The sequence below is a fragment of the Rhincodon typus genome, chromosome 43, assembly GCF_021869965.1.
Source record: "Rhincodon typus isolate 14 chromosome 43, sRhiTyp1.1, whole genome shotgun sequence".
Lineage (NCBI taxonomy): Eukaryota > Metazoa > Chordata > Chondrichthyes > Orectolobiformes > Rhincodontidae > Rhincodon > Rhincodon typus.
In genome coordinates this window covers 5,068,045-5,087,094 of record NC_063374.1, presented here as the reverse complement: position 1 = coordinate 5,087,094, position 19,050 = coordinate 5,068,045, and the positions used below count along the sequence as shown (strand labels likewise).

General features: G+C 46.9%; 1 protein-coding gene across 1 annotated transcript in view; it reads right to left on the bottom strand.

Annotated features, from left to right (window-relative positions):
- The window catches only part of atg2a (autophagy related 2A), a 100,799-nt gene that overhangs the window by 64,514 nt on the left and 17,235 nt on the right, over positions 1-19,050 (bottom strand). Inside the window, exons 4-11 of the mRNA XM_048619616.1 lie at positions 18,818-18,920; positions 17,178-17,364; positions 15,055-15,237; positions 11,751-11,847; positions 8,166-8,330; positions 5,188-5,339; positions 1,582-1,666; positions 379-658 (exon numbers count right to left, since the gene is read on the bottom strand). Coding sequence (XP_048475573.1) covers positions 379-658; positions 1,582-1,666; positions 5,188-5,339; positions 8,166-8,330; positions 11,751-11,847; positions 15,055-15,237; positions 17,178-17,364; positions 18,818-18,920 — 1,252 coding nt within the window. The remainder of the gene's footprint in view (positions 1-378; positions 659-1,581; positions 1,667-5,187; positions 5,340-8,165; positions 8,331-11,750; positions 11,848-15,054; positions 15,238-17,177; positions 17,365-18,817; positions 18,921-19,050) is intronic.

Sequence of the window (19,050 nt, the reverse complement as noted above, 5' to 3'; positions counted from 1 at the left end):
GGGTTAGACTGGGTGGGATATTAAAGGGTGCAGGGAGTGAGGGAGAGAGACAACCTCGACTCAGTGGGATATTACAGGGTGCAGGGAGGGAGGTGGATAGTGCTATTAGACTGGGTGGGATATTAAAAAGTGCAGGGAGTGAGGGGTTTTAGATTTAGTGAGATGTTGAAGGGTATGGGGTGTGACAAAGAACAGGAAGCATGTGTGAGAGCTGTCCTCTCCTACTAGACAGGCATGGCTGCAGCATTTCAGTCTCTGCCCCTTCCACAACAGGAGATCTTGTACATGGAACATCCCTACTCCAAGCAGTTCAGTGATTTGCCAACTACATGCCAGGGAAAGCTGCAGGTGAACTGTCCCAGCCTCTACATCCAGTACCTCAAGTTATTGTGGGGGCAGGCCTTCTCGAACTGGCTTCTCAGGTGGTCAAAGCCTCTCCCCCCAAAGATGCTGTCCTTGAAGTATGCCAGCTCGGTAAAGTAACGGCAGGCAGCAGTTTGGAAATAGGTCCCTGTTCCGGATATGGGGTCCTGCGATGCAGGAGATTGTCCAAGCAGCGGATCTAGGTGCAGCAGTGTGGCAGTCATCCCACCGATAGTCAGCCTTAGCAGCAGCTCAGCCTTCACATTGTCCAGGGATGGGGATGGCTGAGATTTACCTGGTGGGAGGAGAGGCAACAGGTTAGACAGCTCTCTGCTTGAGACCAAACTCATTCTACTGCCTCACCACAGCCTTGTATCAATCCCAAACTAACCCATTGCCCCAATCTCTCCCCATAGCACTGTATCAATCTCCAAACTAATCCCACTTTTCTTTTTAATTCAGTCACGAAATGAGGGCATTGCTGACCAGGCAGCATTTATTGCCCATCCCTAATTGTGCTCCCAGCTTTGAGATTCTCTCGCTAAATCTCTCTGCCTCCCCATCTCTCTTCCTTCCTTTATTCATTCACGGGATGAGGGCATGTCACTGGCTAAACAGCATTTACTGCCCCATCCCTAATTGCCCAGAGGGCAGTTAAGAACCAGCCACATTGTTGTGGGTCTGGAGTCACATGTAGGCCAAACCAGGTAAGGATGGCAGTTTCCTTCCCTAAAGGGCATTAGTGAACCAGATGGGTTTTTCCAGTTACAGTCATCATTAGATTCCTTAATCCAGATAATTTATTGAATTCAAATTTGACTATCTGCCATGGCGGGATTCAAACCCAGGTCCCAAGAACATTATCTGGGTCTCTGGATTATATAATAGCAATAATACCACTAGGCCATTGCCTCCCTCCTGCCTCACTCTCTCCCATTGCCCTGTACCAATCTCCAAACTACCTCACACTCTCCCACTGCCCTGTATCAATCTCTAAACTAATCCCACTGCCCCGTGCTCACCCTCAGCCCTCAATCACAGTCTCCCTATAGCTCTATATTGATTCTGAACACAAACTCAATAGCCCTGTATCAATCCCCATCTATAAAGGAGACATGAAAAAGCACTCAGGACTAACCTAGCCTTCAACAGAGCTACACGCCCTGAAGAAAGATCACTGTTTAGTGAGTGTGGTACTCACACTCTGCTGGTACTGACCTTGTTGTTTGTTCATGGACTGTAAACTGGGGAGCATGTTGGGGAACACAGGGCTCCCATAGCGGTGCGGACTGTTCATCAGCAGCTGGAGGGCATTCAAAGAGAAACATGTCAGTATCGCAGTGCGTACGATACATCACCCGGGCACAGAGATCAGGAAGGAGCCTGCTGATGCCGGTCAGCTCGAGTACAAGGGGCAGATAAATCAGCACATTATCTGAAGAGACCACTGCACCACAGGGGCTGATTTAATTTCCACCTCCTGTGGCACGGAGAGTGGTGGTGGTGGTTGGGGTTGGTTAGTGGTTTGGAGGGGTCATGCTGAGGCCAAGTCTTGCCCTCCTCAGTTCAGCTGGCTTAGCACAAGTTGAGGGTTAAACCCAGGCCTGTTTCGGTCTACTCGGTTCAGCATCACAACGGGCAGCCTAGCTGCCCTCCTGATAGGGCACCAAGCACTTGCCAGGGCCCTCAACGCACACAAAAAGCAAACTGGGTGGTTTCCTGCACTTCTCTTAACACTCCTGTATGCATGCGCACACACACACATGCATAAATACAGGACAAAACCGCACTGTGCAGTAGCTGGGAAGGAAGACGATACCTGACTCGGGGTGAGTAACACTCTTGCCTTTGATTCCAAAGGTCCCTGGGCTTAAGTCCCAATCCAGGGATCTGGGCCCAGAGACCAAACTGTGTGCACTGCCACATTTGCCACGGTGTAAGGCGGAGGTAAAGAAATATAAACTGTGTTGCCTCGTCTTCAATGTCATTGGAACCCGAAAGGAAGTTGTTGCAAAACGAAGCACACTGCGTTCTTGCAACAGCCACCATTCTCAGCTTTTGCTGAATAATTCCTTCCCCTTCGTCGTTGCGAGCATTGTATTGGCATCAATACTGAGTCTTTCCATACCTTCTCCCTGCACAGATTACCACAGAACTGGCTCTTGGCTCCTTGAAACTAGGCAGGTTCTCTCTTGACTGCATGCGTGACCCCACACACACAGCAGGCCAGAGACTCCCATGCAGGACAAACATAGGTCAGTCCCCCTCAATGGCTCTAAGGAGCCAAGATTTTCACCAAGTTGGGCTACATTGGTCTTTATAAATGACCGGCGAAATCTGGGTCTGCTGGACCATTCAAAGATAGTGCGAGTTTAAACAGACCTCATTTTTACTGTTCCAAGGATATTAACGCACAGTGTGGAGCTGCAATTTTATGGAGGGGCCATATAGTTAAAATGAAGCTCATTTATGTAAAATGACTTGAAGTTATTTAAATCCACAGCCCTTTATCAAAAATAAACAAATGGGCTGTAGCAGTTAGAATAAAAACAATCCAGCTGGAATGTATTGATTGACAGGCCAGCTGTGTAGTTCAGAAAAAGCATTACTCATTACTCCCTGCAGTTTTAATAGTGGAAGCCAGAATGGTGACTGCACATTTGATGGACAGTTTTAAGAGGCTATCAAAAGGTTTAGCCATACCATTACTGAATACAGGTTTGCTTATGAATAAGAGATCATCTCCCTCTTAAGTGTGCATGAATGAGGGCTCTTACAACTTGTCAAACAATTACATTTCTTTTCACCTCCACCCATCTCCTGAAGTTTGCCCACAGCACATACCGGGTGAGAGGCAATTTGCAGGTTTCATGAAGTAAATTACTCTGCAGGGATGGGAGAAAGTTAAAGGCCAAACTGCCTTTTATAAAGCTGTGACAATGTCTCGGAGAACCAAAGCAGACTTTCTAACCACTGCAAGGACTGTAGGTATTTCAGTTGGAAAAGTAATGGAAAACAAATGGAAGTTTAGGCTGCTTTGTTACAGAGAATGAACAAGTTCCCTCTTAGTGTAATACAACTCAAAGCAAAGTGGTCATTTATTGGTCACACAAAGGTATGTCTTTTTGTGAAGAACCTGATTCTGATACTTTCATGAAACGTGCAGCACCAGGTGTCTTTGAAAACAAATAACTACCCAGTAACAGGTTTTGGATTGGTTGTAAGTAGCAGCTGGGCACTAAACTGAGGGGTGAGAAATCAGACGGGAACAAACCTGCAAAAAGCAAAATCACACTCTCTCTTTCAGTCTCCCTCTCGCTGTGGTGCAGTCTGTGGTTGAATAGCCTGCAAACTCTCACAGCAGAAAACAGTGCAATCAGCCAAAGGAGTCAAGGGATTGTTACCATATAGGCAATGGGCTTGTACTGTCTGACTGGGCTTCTCCCACAGTTATCATCCCTCCCTCTCTAATTAGAAATGAAAATAACATTTAATTACTTTGCCAAAATAAAGAAAACTTCCAATTTAGTCCAAGACCTAGGTCCAATTGACTGGCTACCGAATGTTGTCAACTGTGTCAATGTTCAAATGTGATATCATCACCAAAAACAGAACAGTGAGTAAAGGCACCCCCTTTGATTTACACTTTGACCCACAGACTTCCAGCCTTTTCTTGTGCGTTTTCCATTCCCAATATTCTTGTCTGTGTTATTCATCCTGTGTGTGAATAAATGTGCACTTGGATTTAAAGGGGGTACAGTATAATTGACATTTATGAATTAATAATCTGTTTTTGCCACTTTAGAGAATAAGTTTACTATAAATTTCTTGAACATTAATGAAACCTGGCGTGAGTTTCTTATATCTTAGATGAGGAGTCACAGTCACAATGATTAAACTGGTCATCTTTCACACCAGTGAGGTCCGGTTTTCAATGCAAGAGGCAAAAAGATTTACCAGAATTCTCCTGGAACTGAAACGTTATACATGTCAGCAGAGATTGAACAGGTGAGGGTTGTTTATGTGAGAAAAGAGGTGGTTGAGACATGACCTAATCAGGGGTTACAAAATTATGAAAAGGTTTGATCGGGTAAAGGTAGAGTCAATGATTCCTCTAGTGGGGAGACTGGATCTAGGATCCATCAGTATAACACAGTGAATCCAATAAGGAACTCAGGAGAAACCTCCTCTTTCAGAGACTGGTAGGAATGTGGAAGTTGCAAGTGGTCCGAGCTGTATTTGTAGATGCATTTAAGGGGAGGGAAGCTGGAGATAAAGTCATGAGGGAGAAATAAGCACGAAGTTATGTTGATGGAGTTGGGTGAAGAGGAATTGGAGGATAAGCTCCAGTTGGACCATTGGTGACAGCAAATGACTTGTTGCTGTGCTGCTTAATCAATGTACCCATCATACTATATCCTCATAAATCCTGTGCTCGCTGAGCGACATAGGGCCCCAGTCCAACAATGCCTCAATTTTAAAATTCTCAGCTCTGGGATCGGATTTCTCAATGGCTTCTTTGCACCTCTCTATTCCTGTACCTATTCCAGCCCTACAACCCTCCGAAGTGTCCGAGCCCTATAATTCTGGCCTCTTGCATGCCCACAATCTTCTTGGCTCCTCCACTGGTGACAGTGCCTTCAGCTACCAGACATCTTAAGCTCTGGTACTCCCTTCCCAAACCTCACCTATTTGACCAAGGTGTTCTTCACACCTTGTTTTAACATCTCGTGCAGCTTGATATTCTGTTTCAGTCCTTTTAGGCAGCGCGGGATGTATTACTGCATACAGGGGGCTATGTAAAGGTTATGTGTTGTTACTTACACATGCTTGCAATGACGGGGGCTGCAGAGGGCAGCTATTGTAATCACTGCGCATGGAGCTCTCCAGGTCGACATCTGACAGCTCACTCACCGACTGCACTGAGGCCACACTGCTGGTCATAGGAGCCATGGAGTAAAACATCTCTGTGGGTACTGGCAACGGAGACAGAGCAACATGTAAGACACAGGCTAAACTGAAACAGAATTAATTATACGGCCCGTTTCCAATTATCCAGCAGCTCTTGGCATCAATGTAAGAACGGGGCTGTGGTGCAGTCCATGGTTGAATAGCCTGCAAACTCTCACAGCAGAAAACAGTGCAATCAACCAAAGGAGTCAAGGGATTGTTACCATATAGGCAATGGGCTTGTACTGTCTGACTGGGCTTCTCCCACAGTGATCATCTTTAATATTTCATCCCAGTCAGTCTGGAAGAGATGCCCACTGAGCTCTCTCCACTCCCCTCTGTTCAAGGCAGCACCAGCCTTTACCTCAGGTAAGATGTTGAACTGTGTCTGTGCGTGTGTGCATGCGCATTGGGCAGTGGAGGGGGGGGCAGCGACGGAAGCTGGCTTCAGGTCGGAATAAGAATCTCAGTCACTGCTCTGCCTTGTTTATCTAACACTGGCAGTAAAAGCTGACTGACCTGAGGAAGGCAGAGGATAAAAGAGGAAAAGTCTTGCTCCAAATATACAGGCCATTGCTGAGCCCACAACTTAAATCCCGTGTAGAGTTTTGGTCTCCTGATGAGGGGATAGAATGCATAGATCCCCTGCAGAATGGTAACAGGCCTTTCAGCCCAATGGTTCCCCATCGACTCTCTGAAGAGCATCCCACCGAGACCCATTCCCCCTGTCCTCTCCTTGTCACCCTGCATTTCCCATGGCTGACGCACCTAACCCTGAACACTTATGGGTAATTTAGCATGGGCCAAGCCATCTAATTCGCACGTCTTTGGAGTGTGAGGGGAAATCAGAGCACCTGGCAGACACCCAGGCAGACACAGGGAGAATATGCAAACTCCACACAGACAGTCACCTGAGGGTGGAATCGAACCCGGGTCCCTAGCACCGTGAGGCAGCAGTGCTAACCAGTGAGCCACCATACGACCCCAAGAGGTACTTAAGAGATGTTTGGGATGAATGGGTCATCTTACACGGCACGTTTGAGCAGATTAGGCCTCAACTCACTGGACTTCAGAGGAATGGGAGGTAATCTCATTGAAACACGTAAGATTGTGAGGGGGCTCAACAGCGTGGATCCTAAGAGGCTGCTTTCCCTTATGAGGGAGTCCAGAAATAGGGAACAAAATTTCAGAACAAGAGACGTCCCATTTAAGATAGAGATAAGGAGGAATTCCTTCACTCAGTGGGTTATGAGTTTACTCCAAAGGGCAGTGGATGTGGGGAAATTGAAGATATTCAAGGTCAAGTTGGACAGGTTTTTGAATGACAAGGGAGTGGAGGGTCAGAACAGGAAACTGGAATTGAGGCCACTACAAGATCAGCCATGATTGAAACCGAAGGCACAGCTGGCTTGAGGGGCCGAATGGTCGATTCCCGGCTCCTGTTTCATACAGTCATAGAGATGTACAACACGGAAACAGACCCTTCGGTCAAACTCGTCCACGCCGACCAGATATCCTAAATTAATCTCATCCCATTTGCCAGCATTTGGCCCATATCCCTCCAAACCCTTTCTATTCATGTACCCATCCAGATGCCTTTTAAATGTTGTAATTGTACCAGCCTCCACCACTTCCTCTGGCAGCTCGTTCCATACACGCACCACCCTCTGTGTGAAAAAGTTATCCCATAGGACCCTTTTAAATCTTACTCTTTTCACCTTAAACCAATACCCTCCAGTTTTGGACTCCCCGTACCATGGGGAAAAAAAGACCTTGTCTATTCACACTATCCAGGTCCCTCATGATTTTATAAACCTGTATAAGGTCACACCTCAGCCTCCAACGCTCCAGGGAAAATAGCCCCAGTCTATTCAGCCTCTCCCTGTAGCTCAAACCCTCCAACCCTGGCAACATCCTTGCAAATCTTTTCTGAACCCTTTCAACATCATTTTTCAATAATATCTAAACAACTTCCTTCCTATAACAGGGAGACCAGAACTGAACGCGGTATTCCAAAAGTGGCCTCACTAATGGCCTGTACAGCTGAAACATGGCCTCCCAAATCCTACACTCAATGCACTGACCAATAAAGGCAAGTCTTGAGTCCATGTGAAGCAAACTACTCTTTGGTGGCGCGCCAAATCCAAGCTGAACTCATAGAATCATAGAATCCCTACAGTGTGGAGTCAGGCCATTTGGCCCATTAAGTCCACACCGACCCTCCAAAGAGCATCCCACCCATGACCCCCCCACTCCTCCCACACTATCCTTGTAAACCTGCATTTCCCATGGCTAATCCACCCTAACCTGCACATCCCTGGACACTATGGGGCAATTTAGCATGGCCAATCCACCCTAACCTGCACATCCCTGGGCACTATGGGACAATTTAGCACGGCTAATCCACCCTAACCTGCACATCCCTGGGCACTATGGGACAATTTAGCACGGCCAATCCACCCTAACCTGCACATCCCTGGGCACTACGGGACAATTTAGCACGGCCAATCCACCCTAACCTGCACATCCCTGGGCACTATGGGGCAATTTAGCATGGCCAATCCACCCTAACCTGCACATCCCTGGACACTATGGGACAATTTAGCATGGCCAATCCACCCTAACCTGCACAGCCCTGGACACTATGGGGCAATTTAGCACAGCCAATCCACCCTAACCTGCACATCTTTGGACAGGGGGAGGAAACTGGTGTACCTGGCAGGACCCCACGCAGACATAGGGATAAGGTGCAAACTCCACAGAGACAGTCACTGAGGCTGGAATCGAACCTGGATCCCTGGCGCTGTGAGGCAGCAGTGCTAACCACTGAACCACTGTGCCACCCTCCTTACCCCCATTCTCTGTGCCTGCAAACGAGTCCAGCTCTTCGCTCTTGGCGTGCCCCGAACTCTGGCCCGAGTGAAGCTGCTTGTTGAGATCCTGCTCAATCAGTTTGAAATCCTCGGGGTCCAGTGGCCGACTCTTGCTCAGCTTCTCCTTCAGTCTGTTCACTTCTGCTTCGGAATGAGGAGAGAAAACAAAATGAAAAATGCCACACTGCCGAACAAGTGTCATAGACTGGTCTTTACTATAAAGGATACAAGCAACTTCCCGGAAATGGAAAGGATGAAGGAACCCAAGAAAATTACAATCACCGTGGTCAAAACATACTATTGGAGCAGTGGGCCAATTAGTCCCTGGGGCCCTGATAGACGTCACCCCATGGTCTTCAAACAAGTGTCGGGTGAGGTCATTAATATCTTGGTTTTAATTTTCCAAAATTCCCTAGATTTGGGGAAGGTCTTATTCAATTGGAAAATAGTGGCTATAACTCCTTTACTCCAAAAGGGAGGGAGACAAAAAGCAGGATTGAGCCAGTTAGCTCAACAGCTGTTATTGGGAAAATGTTTGAAGCTATTATTAAACACATTATAGCAGGGCACGGGGAAAAAGATCAAGGAAATCATACAGAGTCAGTTCTGAAACAGAGATATATGGTTAAACAATCTATTACGTGTCGTGAATAAAGGAACCAGTGTATGCACTCACTTTAAGATTTCCAGAAGGCCTTTAATAAAAGTGCCACATCAAAGGTTATTGAGGAAAATGAGAGTCCAATGATGTAGGTGGCAATATATCTGGTTTGTAAGATGCAAGAAGAGATGTTCCTATTTGGATTTCCAGAAGGCCTTTGACAAGGTGCTACACAGGATATCGTTAAATAAGATAAGAGATCATGGCGTTAGGGGCAAGGTACTGGCATGGATAGAGAAATCGCTGACTGGGAGAGGGCAGAGAATGGAGATAAAGGGGTCTTTTTCAGGATGGCAGCCGGTGGAGTTCCACACGGGTCTGTGTTGGGACCACATTATACATTAACTATCCGGAAGTAGGAACTGAGAGCATTATCGATAAGTTTGCAGATGACACAACAATTTGTGGGGTAGGTAGCGTTGAGGAAGCGAGGAGGCTGCAGAAGGACTTGGACAGCTAGGAGAATGGGCAAAGAAGGGGCAGAAAATTGTGGGAAAAATGTGAGGTTATGCATTGTGTTGGCAAGAATAGAGATGTAACTATTTTCTAAACAGGTAAAGGCTTTGGAAATCTGAAGCACAAAGGGACTTGGGAGTCCTAGTTCAGGATTCTCTTAAGGTTAAAATGCAGGTTGAGTTAGGAAAGCAGATGCAATGTTAGCATTCACTTTAAGAGGACTAGAATAAAAGAGCAGAAACATACTGCTGAGGTTATTTAAGGCTCTGGTCAGAACACATTTGGAACACTGTGGGCACGTTTTGGGCCCCATAGCTAATGAAGTATCTGTTGGCATTTAAGGGAGTCCAGAGGAAGTTTACAAGAATGATCCCGGGAATGAAGGGTTTGTCATATGAGCGGTTGAGGACTCTGGGTCTGTACTCAGTGGGGATCTAATTGAAACTTACACAATACTGACAGGCCTGGATAGAGTGGACTTGGAGAAGGTGTTTCCACGAGTAGGAGAGACTAGGACTCCAGGGCGCAGTCTCAGAGAGAAGGGACGGTCCTTTGGAACTGAGGAATTTCTTCAGCCAGAGGGTGGAGAACCTTTGGAACTCATTGCCACAGAGGGCTGTGGAGGCCAAGTCAGTGAGTGTATTTAAGACAGAGATAGACTGTCGATTGGTAAGGGGATCAAGGGTTACAGGGAGGAGGAGTTGAGAAACATATCCACCATGATCAAATGGTACTGGAAACTCGATGGGTCAAATGGCCTAATTCTGCTCCTATATCTTATAGTCTTATGCCCCAAGAATCAGTACTGGGGCTTTAACTCTTTACAATTTACATAAATGTCTTGCCTGAACGTACCGAAGGCATGGTTGCTAAAATTACTGTTAGCATGAAGATAGGCAGGTAGGAAATTAAGTTAGGAAGATGACTGAAGGAGGCTACAATGGGATATAGAGAAACTAAGCAAACGGATAAAGAGGGAAGGGGAGGGGGGGGGAAGGGGAGGGAGGGGGAGGGAGGAAGAGGGAGAGAGAGGGAGGGAGGGAGGGAGTGGGAGGGAGGTAAGGGAGGGAGGACAGGGTGGAAGATTAGGGAGAGAGGGAGGTGAGGGAGGTAGAGGAAGAGAGGGAGGTAGAGGAAGAGGACGAGAGGGAGGTGGAGGACGAGGGAGAGGCGGAGGACGAGGGAGAGGGAGAGGGAGGCGGAGGAAGTAGAGAGGGAGGCGGAGGAAGTAGAGAGGGAGGGAGGTATACTGGAACACACACAGATATTTAATAAGTGAGGGGTTGAAATGTTATCAGGGAAGTTGGGAATGTTATCATCAAATCAGCTATGATCTTATTGAACGACAGAGCAGGCCTGAGAGGCAAAGTTCCTATTCCTGCTTTACTGCAGCTCTATGCTTTCACTGATCAGGAAAAGCTCCCTGCCTCCAACTGGCCATAACCCCCTCTAAGCTCTCCTCACCAAGTACCAGGGCAAGACATCCAACAAGTAAATCTGCACCGCAATGCCAAATCTTACACAGGCTGTGGCTTTTTATCGAGAAATATTCAGGTACTTCCAGCTTCTTTGTTACTCATGGTTAAGGGAACACGCTTTAGCCCAGTTCATTAGAGGAACATGGAACTGTACAGCACAGGAACAGGCCCTCTGGCCCACAAAGTTGTGCTGAACATGACGCCAAATTAAACTAATCCCTTCCACCTGCCCTTGGTCCATATCCCTCCATTCCTTGCACATTCGTGTGTTTATCTAAAAGGCTCTTAAATCATCCCTATCGTATCTGCCCCCGCCTTCATCCCTGACAGTGTGTTCCAGACTCCTACCGCTCTCTGTGCAAACTACTTGCCCCTCACATCTGCTTTGAACTCTCCCCCCTCACCTTATAGCATACCCCCACGTTTTAGACATTTCAACTCTGGGAAAAAGATTCTGACTGTCAACCCTGTCTACGCATCTCCTAATTTTATAAACTTCTATCAAGTCTCCTGCGAACCTTCGTCGCTCCAGAGATAACAACCTAAGTTTTTCTAGCCTCTCCTTATAGCTCATACCCTCTTATCCAGGCAGCATCCTGGTAAACGTCTTCTACACCCTCTCCAAAGCCTCCACATCCTTCCTGTAATGTGGCAACCAGACCTGAATGCAATACTCTAAGTGAGGCCTAATCAAAGTCTTATAAAGCTGCAGTATGACATGATGACTCTTGTACTCAGTGCCCTGACCAATAAAGGCAAGCACGCCATACAGAGAAATGACAAGGTCTAGAGCTGGACGAACACAGCAGGCCAAGCAGCATCAGAGGAGCAGGAAGGCTGACGTTTCAGGCCTAGACCCTGCCATATGCCTTCTTTACCACCCTATCCACTTGTGTGACCACTTTCAAGGAGCTTGAACCCGAAGATCTGTTGCTGTTCAGGGTTCTGCCATTAACTGCAATAACTTACCTGTGAGGTTAAGTGTACTGAATAAGTCAGCCAGGTTGGAGATCTGTTGTGGGTTCAGGAACAGGTGCAGTGACCCCATCTTCCCATCTATTGCCAACTGGCAGAAAAACAGATCAGTCAGCACAGGTCAAACACAGAAACAGAACCCATATTCCAGTGCTCCCCAGAGACAGAACATCAACCAGGCTTGTTGCCCCTGGTCCCCTTACCTATAATTTTGAGAGGAATTGGATATTAATGGTTACAGAATCAGGAGTTGAGGTACGGATTGGGCACTATCACTTTGATTGGCAGAAACCCCTTCTACTGTTTCTGTGTAACAAGTCTATGGGACAGTATAGGCGTCTTCTTTTCCGACATACTTCCTAAGTTGAATACCATTTCCAACTCCATTTTGGCGGGCTCAAGGAGCTGGAAAACTTCTTCTTGTTCCTATCTAACAGGTTTGAGCAGTTGAATGACCTCTTCCAATTCCATTATAACAGGCCCAAGGAGCTGGAAAATCTCTTCTAGTTACTATCTAACAGGTTTGAGGGGTTGAATGGCCTTTTTCAGTTCCTGTGCAACAAGCTCGAGAAGGGCTGAATGGCCAGTGTCACAGGTTCAAAAGGCTGAATGGCTACATCATGTTTCTGTATAACAGGCTCCAGAGAGGCTGAATGGTCTCCTCCTTTTCCTTTGAATGGAAGGTATGTCAGGTACAAGGTATTGTATCAGTTTATATCAAGTCTCCAGCTCAGAAGCAGATCATTCAGCCTATCTGGTCATTACGCTCCAAAAGGAGCTTCCTTCCACCCCATTTCCATCTCACCTATCAACAGATTCCTCTAGTCCTTCCTCCCTCATGTTTCCCCTTAACGTGCATCCACGTTATTCACCTTGAGCACTCCTAGTGGGAGTAAGGTCCACACTCTCCTCGCTCTCTGGATAAAGACGTCTCTCCTAGGTCCTAGTTTTGGCAGAGTAGCCCCAAGGGGCCAGACAGCCTACTTCTGCTACTACCTCTCATGTTCTTGCCCAACAGGTGGCAATAAATTTACGTTCTCCTCTATCAAACTCATTGATTAGCTCAAAAACCTGTATTAGGCCTTTAGCAACCTTGTTGTATGAGAAGACGGAGCCCAACACATTTGATCTTTCCTGGACTCTTGTACACCCTCAGTTTTGATCTGGTGAACAGGTTAAATTAAACCAGATCAGGATAAATCCAGAGTGAACAATTCACACGATATGGAGTGGAACAAAGGTCTATAAACACAACATACGTCACATTGGTGTTTTCATCCAGGGTCAGCCTTCCATCTTCTCTTAAGGCTAATTAGTAATTTCTATTTTGGGTTCAGTACGAGGGGTTAAGTGGTCAGCCCAGCTATTAAGGCCAGCCATAACACTAGGGATCTCCCCAGTTACCCTCCACTACCCGTCCCTTGGATATAGACTCCCAAGACAGAGAAAAACCAACATCCCCCCAATCCGATGTAATAGTGGCTCCCCAGCCACCCCCTTCCGGTTTTACACTGACCATTCCTCAATTATTTGATGGGATGTAGGCACTGTTGGCAAGGTGGGCATTTGCTGCCCATCACTAAATGCCCTTGAACCGATGGCTTGCTGGGCCATTTCAGAGGGGCAGTTCAGAGTCCACCACATCGCAGTGGGTCTGGAGTTACATGTAAGCCCACAATGAGTGAGGACAGTAGATTTCCCCTTCTAAGAGGATATCAGTGTACCAGATGGATTTTTAAGCTAATCGGTGTTAGTCGCCATGGTCACCATCACCTAGACTGGCTTTCAAGTCCAGGTTTTATTAAATGGATTTGAATCCCACCAGAGGCTGCGATGGATTTGAACCTGTGTCACTAACCCAGACCTCTGATTTACTGATGTTTTGGTACGAGTTGTCTTACGGTGAAAGACTGTGCTTGTTTCCACGGGAATTTAGAAGGCTGAGGGGTTGACCTGATTGAAGTGTAGAAGATGCTGACCTGTCTTGACAAGATGGATGTTTCCTCGTGCTGACCAGTTCAGAGCGGGGGGGCGGTTTAAAAATTAAGGGTCCACCTTTTCAGAACAGAGGAGTTTTCTTTTCCCCTCAGAGGGTTGTGCGACTTTAGAATGTTCTGCATCAGAAGGCTTGGAGGGGGGGGGTGGTGCTGGGGGAGCGGCCCTGTAAATATTTTTACAACAGATGTTGACTGATTCCCTAGCCCAATAGGGATCAAAGGTTGTTTGGGGCTGGAGTAAGGTGGGAATGTGGAATGCGAATCACAACAGATTGGCCATGAACATCAGATCAGGCTTGGGAGGTCAAATGGCCTATTTCTGCTTCTAATTCCTATGTTTGTATGCCCTTGTGAGAAAGGAACTTGTCACCTCCAGAATTCAAACATGAGTTGAATCTCAATCCTCTCAGGGGACGACAGAGGTGGTCAACAATTGTAGCCTCCGCGTCAAAGGAGAGGTAGACTACCCATCAATGAGGGCTTGGCCCTCCCTGACCTAACCGTCAATTACTAGAAGGGAAACTCAGCTTATTGGGATGGCGCGGTGGTTAGCACTGCTGCCTCACAGCGCCAGGGACCCAGGTTCAATTCCAGCCTCAGGGGACTGTCTGTGTAGAGTTTACACGTTCTCCCCATGTCTGCGTGGGGTTTCCTCTGGGTGCTCCGGTTTCCTCCCACAGTCCAAAGAGGTGCAGGTTAGGGTGTATTGGCCGTGCTAAATTATCCCATAGTGTCCAGGAATGTGTAGGTTAGGTGGGTTAGCCATAGGCAATGCAGGGTTACAGGGATAGGGTAGGGAGGTGGGTCTGGGTGAGATGCTCTTCAGAGGGGTGGTGTGGGCTGAATGGCCTGCTTCCACACTGTGGGAATTCTACGATTCTATCAGACTGTGCCAGCCTTGGCTTCCAGTAAAGAGTACACCAAGTCACGAAGGTTTAGGGATTCAGAGACTGGACCAGTGCTTCAGTGCAGTGCTGAGGGAGTGCTGCACTGCTGGAGGTGGCACCATCTCTCAGCTGACAGTGTGAATTCTCCCCACTGTTCCAGAGCCATAATTAACCGCCAACCTTCAGACGATCTGGTCACTATTACATTGCTGTTTGCGGGGAGCTTCCTGTGCACTGCCGAGTTTCCTACAATGGTGACTGCATTTCAGAAATTAATTCTAAGAATGAACGAGCAGCTTTGAGAGGCGGGGAGGCAAGTCTCCCTCTCCCCTGCCGTGTGCTCCCAGCACGTTTGCCCAAAACCATGATCTGCTCCTCGCCACCCATCCCCCACGGGCCCCAGCCGTCAGTAACCTTAGGCCCAGGCAGCACGTCGTTCTGCTTGAATTTTACGGTCAACTCCATGCACCCTGTACAACTGCCGATCTGCACCAGCGGCGAAGGTGATGATGGGGCGCTTCCCTCTGCAGTCCTGCTGCTTGCTCCAGGGAAAGATTGCGATTCTGCAGCGGAGGAGGCAGGTGCATCCACTTGCTGCTGCGAAGAAATGATCGTCGCATTTAAAAGAGAAAACATTTCAAAATGAAGGACATCACGGGGTAATCTCGTCCTATCAAAGCTGCCTCTTAAGAAGCGAGTGGCACTGAAATTCAAGAGTAAATGTGGAATATCACACGTGGCGCTGGTGGGGGCCATATCACAATGTTCCTTTTCCCACTGCATTTAAAAACTACTTAGATATTCACCTTTGGAGCCAGAACCTAGAGGGCTTAGACCAAGAACCCCAGTACTGCTGGAAGGAAGAAGGGTGGGTGAAGTTTCTCATCCCACACTTGTCAGGACAAAATGCAAGAATGCCAAATTTCAAGCCATCACAACAATTTGTTTTTTTTTCTTTATTCATTCATGGAAAGAGGGCGTCGCTGTCTAGGCCCAGCATTTATTGCCCCATCCCTAATTGCCCAGCGGGCAGTTAAGAGTCAATCACATTACTGTGGGTCTGGAGTTACAACAGTGGACGTTAGTGAACCAGATGGGTTTTACCAACAATCGATAATGGATTCACGGTCATCATTAGATTCCTAATTTCAGATATTTATTAAGTTCAAATTCTACCACCTGCCATGGAGGGATTCGAACCTGGGTCACCAGAATGTTATCTGGGTCTCTGGATTAACAGTCCAGTGATAATACCACTAGGCCATCGCCTCCCCACTCCCCATTTATACGACATGAGAAAAGGGTACTGATTGGTTGGCAAGTTGACTTTGGCTGAGGCATTGCCACTGAGAAAGCAATGGAGAACTATAGGTCCCTGAGGTGCAAAGTTTGAATATAATTTTGTTTGCAGAGCTTTTGTTTGCTGTGCTTGAATCGACTCCACTTACAGCAAGGGAAAATAAAGCCACACTACAAGCTCAACTGATTATTTTAAGTCCATAGTTAATGCAGACTCGGCATTGTTTAGCAACTGCTGTCCAAAAGCAGAAGCATGTATTACAGTAGATGCTTTTTGTTTTGCATTTTGGAAACGTGGGCTGGTCGAGTTTAGTACGTACTTTTCCTACAATGAACATCAAAGAAAAATGTCGTTTGATTCAATCAGCCAATCATTAGGACGTATAGCAGAAGTACCTTGTATCACCAGAGTACTGAAAGGTTTTGGTTACTTGTCTCTCTTATTACCCATATTCAAGTTTATTTTACTCATATTGGGATTGTATAGGACATTAGTGAGGCCTCTTCTGGTGTCCAGTTCTAGTCTCCCTGGTATAGGAAGGATATTATGAAGCTGGAGAGGGTTCAGAAGAGATTTACCAGGATGTTGCCTGGAATGGAGGGTTTGAGTTATAGGCTGGATAGGCCGGGTCTTTTCTCACTGGAGCGTAGGAGGTTGAGTGGTGACCTCATCGAAGCCTATAAAACAATGAGGGGTTTAGGTAACGTGAATGGCAGCTGTCTTTTCCCTAGGGTGGGGGGATTTCAAGACTAGGGGGCATCTTTTTAAGGTGATAGGTGAAACAATTAAAAAGACATGAGGGGCATTTTGTTTTTACACAGACAGTGGTTTCACGTGTGGTATGAACTTCCAGAGGAAGTGGTGGATGTGGGTACAGTTACAACGTTGAAAAGACATTTAGTTAAGTACACATATAAGAAAGGATGGATGTGGGCCAAGCGCAGGCAAATGGGACTAGTCTAGTTTGGCAACATGGTTGGCATGGACTGTTGGACCCAAGGGTCTGTTTCTGTGCTGTATGACTCAATGACTCCATAAGTTCAAGTATGGACCAAGAACTGGAATAATGTGATGAGATTGAGGGGCTTCTCTTCAGTTATCACAGACATAATGAGCCAAGTGTTCTCGGTGCTATAAATCTGTTTCTGTAGCCCTAGTTTTACACTGTACATGAGGGTCCTTCTTGACCTCAGCATTTCCCCAGAGCTACAGCTTTGTTTCTGAGAAGGGCCCTTACCGGCAGTACAGGTGGTGAGGTCTGGAGCTCCCCGCCCTGCTCAGGGATTGCCTCGTAGTGCAACAATACCCCAGAAAACTGCAGCACCTTGTGGACGAATGCAGGGGGCTGATGAATGTCGATGGGAATGGGGTCCCTCTTCGAGACGCCGCCCGAGTCCTTCACAGCTTCATCACAGTACTCCAACCTGCACAAAACAGAGATGCGTTGGAGATGTCTGCGCAAACACGGCCAACACAAAGATCATGAGAAATAGGAGGGAGTGCACGCTTTCCCTTTCAGCCTGCTCCACCAGTCAATACGATCATGGCTGATGTGATCGAGGGCCTTTGCTCCAATTTCCTGCCTGGCTCCCCACCAAAACCTTGTCGATCAAGACTCTTGTTTGACTCAGCCTTGAATTTTTTTTGATGACGCACTGCTCTTTCCCACAGACCAAAACGTTCTTTCGACCAAAACCTTTCTGAATATTCACAAAATGTATCAGGTCAACCGTCTGCTGCCTTCTTTTTAGAGAAAACAGGCCCATTCTCCACAACCAGACCCTCGACTGATATCTCTTGGGGAGAGAATTACAAAAACAAATGACCCACAGTGAAATAATTCTTCCTCAATGCTGCCTCCTCTCTGAGGTAACGCTGTGCTCCCTAGTTGGAGACTCCCCAGCAAGGAGAAATACCCTCTCAGCATCTGCCCTGTCAGTCCCCTCAGAATCTTACATTTTCCAACAAGATCACTTCCCATTCTTCAAAACCTTAACGAGTATAGGCCTTTCCTCATAAGACAATCTGTTCATAGGAGTCAGCCAAGTGAACCTTCTCTGAGCAGCTTCCAATACACGTATATGCCTACTTTAAGAACAGAGCCAAAACTATACACAGCTCTCCAGCTGCATTCTTACCAAAGCCCTTTACAGTCTACTCTAATTACTCCACCTTCCTTTGTAATAAAGGCTAATATTCCACTGGCCTTCCAAGTTGCCTGCTGTAACTACAGCTTAGTTCCTTGCGATTCATGGAACAGGATACTAAGGCCTTTGTCCACCACAGCATTCTGCAATCTTTGTCCATTTAAATAAAAGTCAGCTTTTCTATTTCTCCAATCAAAGTGGACAATATCACAATCATACATTACATTTTTGCTCGCTCACTTAACATACTATGTCCATACTGTTTGCTGACTCTGTCCTCCTCAGAACCTGCTTTCTGACCAACCTTCAGGGTGTCAAATTAATTTGGTGTTCATTCATCAGCACAGTGGAACTCATTCCATTTCAAGCTCGCAGCAATGACTTCATACACCCCAGGACAGGGACAGCATGGGGTTAGATACAGAGTAAAGCTCTCTCTACACTGTCCCCCATCAAACACTCCCAGGACAAGGACAGCACGGGGTTAGATACAGAGTAAAGCTCCCCCTACATTGTCCCCCATCAAACACTCCCAGGACAGGGACAGCACAGGATTAGATGCAGAGTAAAGCTCTCTCTACGCTATCCCTCATCAAACCCTCCCAGGGCAGGGACAGCACGGGGTTAGATACAGAATAAAGCGCCCTCTACTTTGTCCCACCTATTTCTCCCAGCGCAGGAACACAATCTTAAGAGTCACTCCTCCCATCTGGAATTTTACGTTACTGACCTTTTAATGTGCACTTCCAGGGCAATGCCTGTCCTGGATCCATCTGGAGTGTGTTCCACTCGAACAATGGTGTCAAGGAATGTTACTTTTATCCTCCTGAGCACTGTTTAATCAAAAGCAATATGACACAACGTTGATTCTTTAAAATAATAGACAAATAGTAACACTACAGAGCTACAGGCTTACAGTCCCAGTCAAGGACCCGAGATCAGAATTAAGGCTGATGGCCTAAA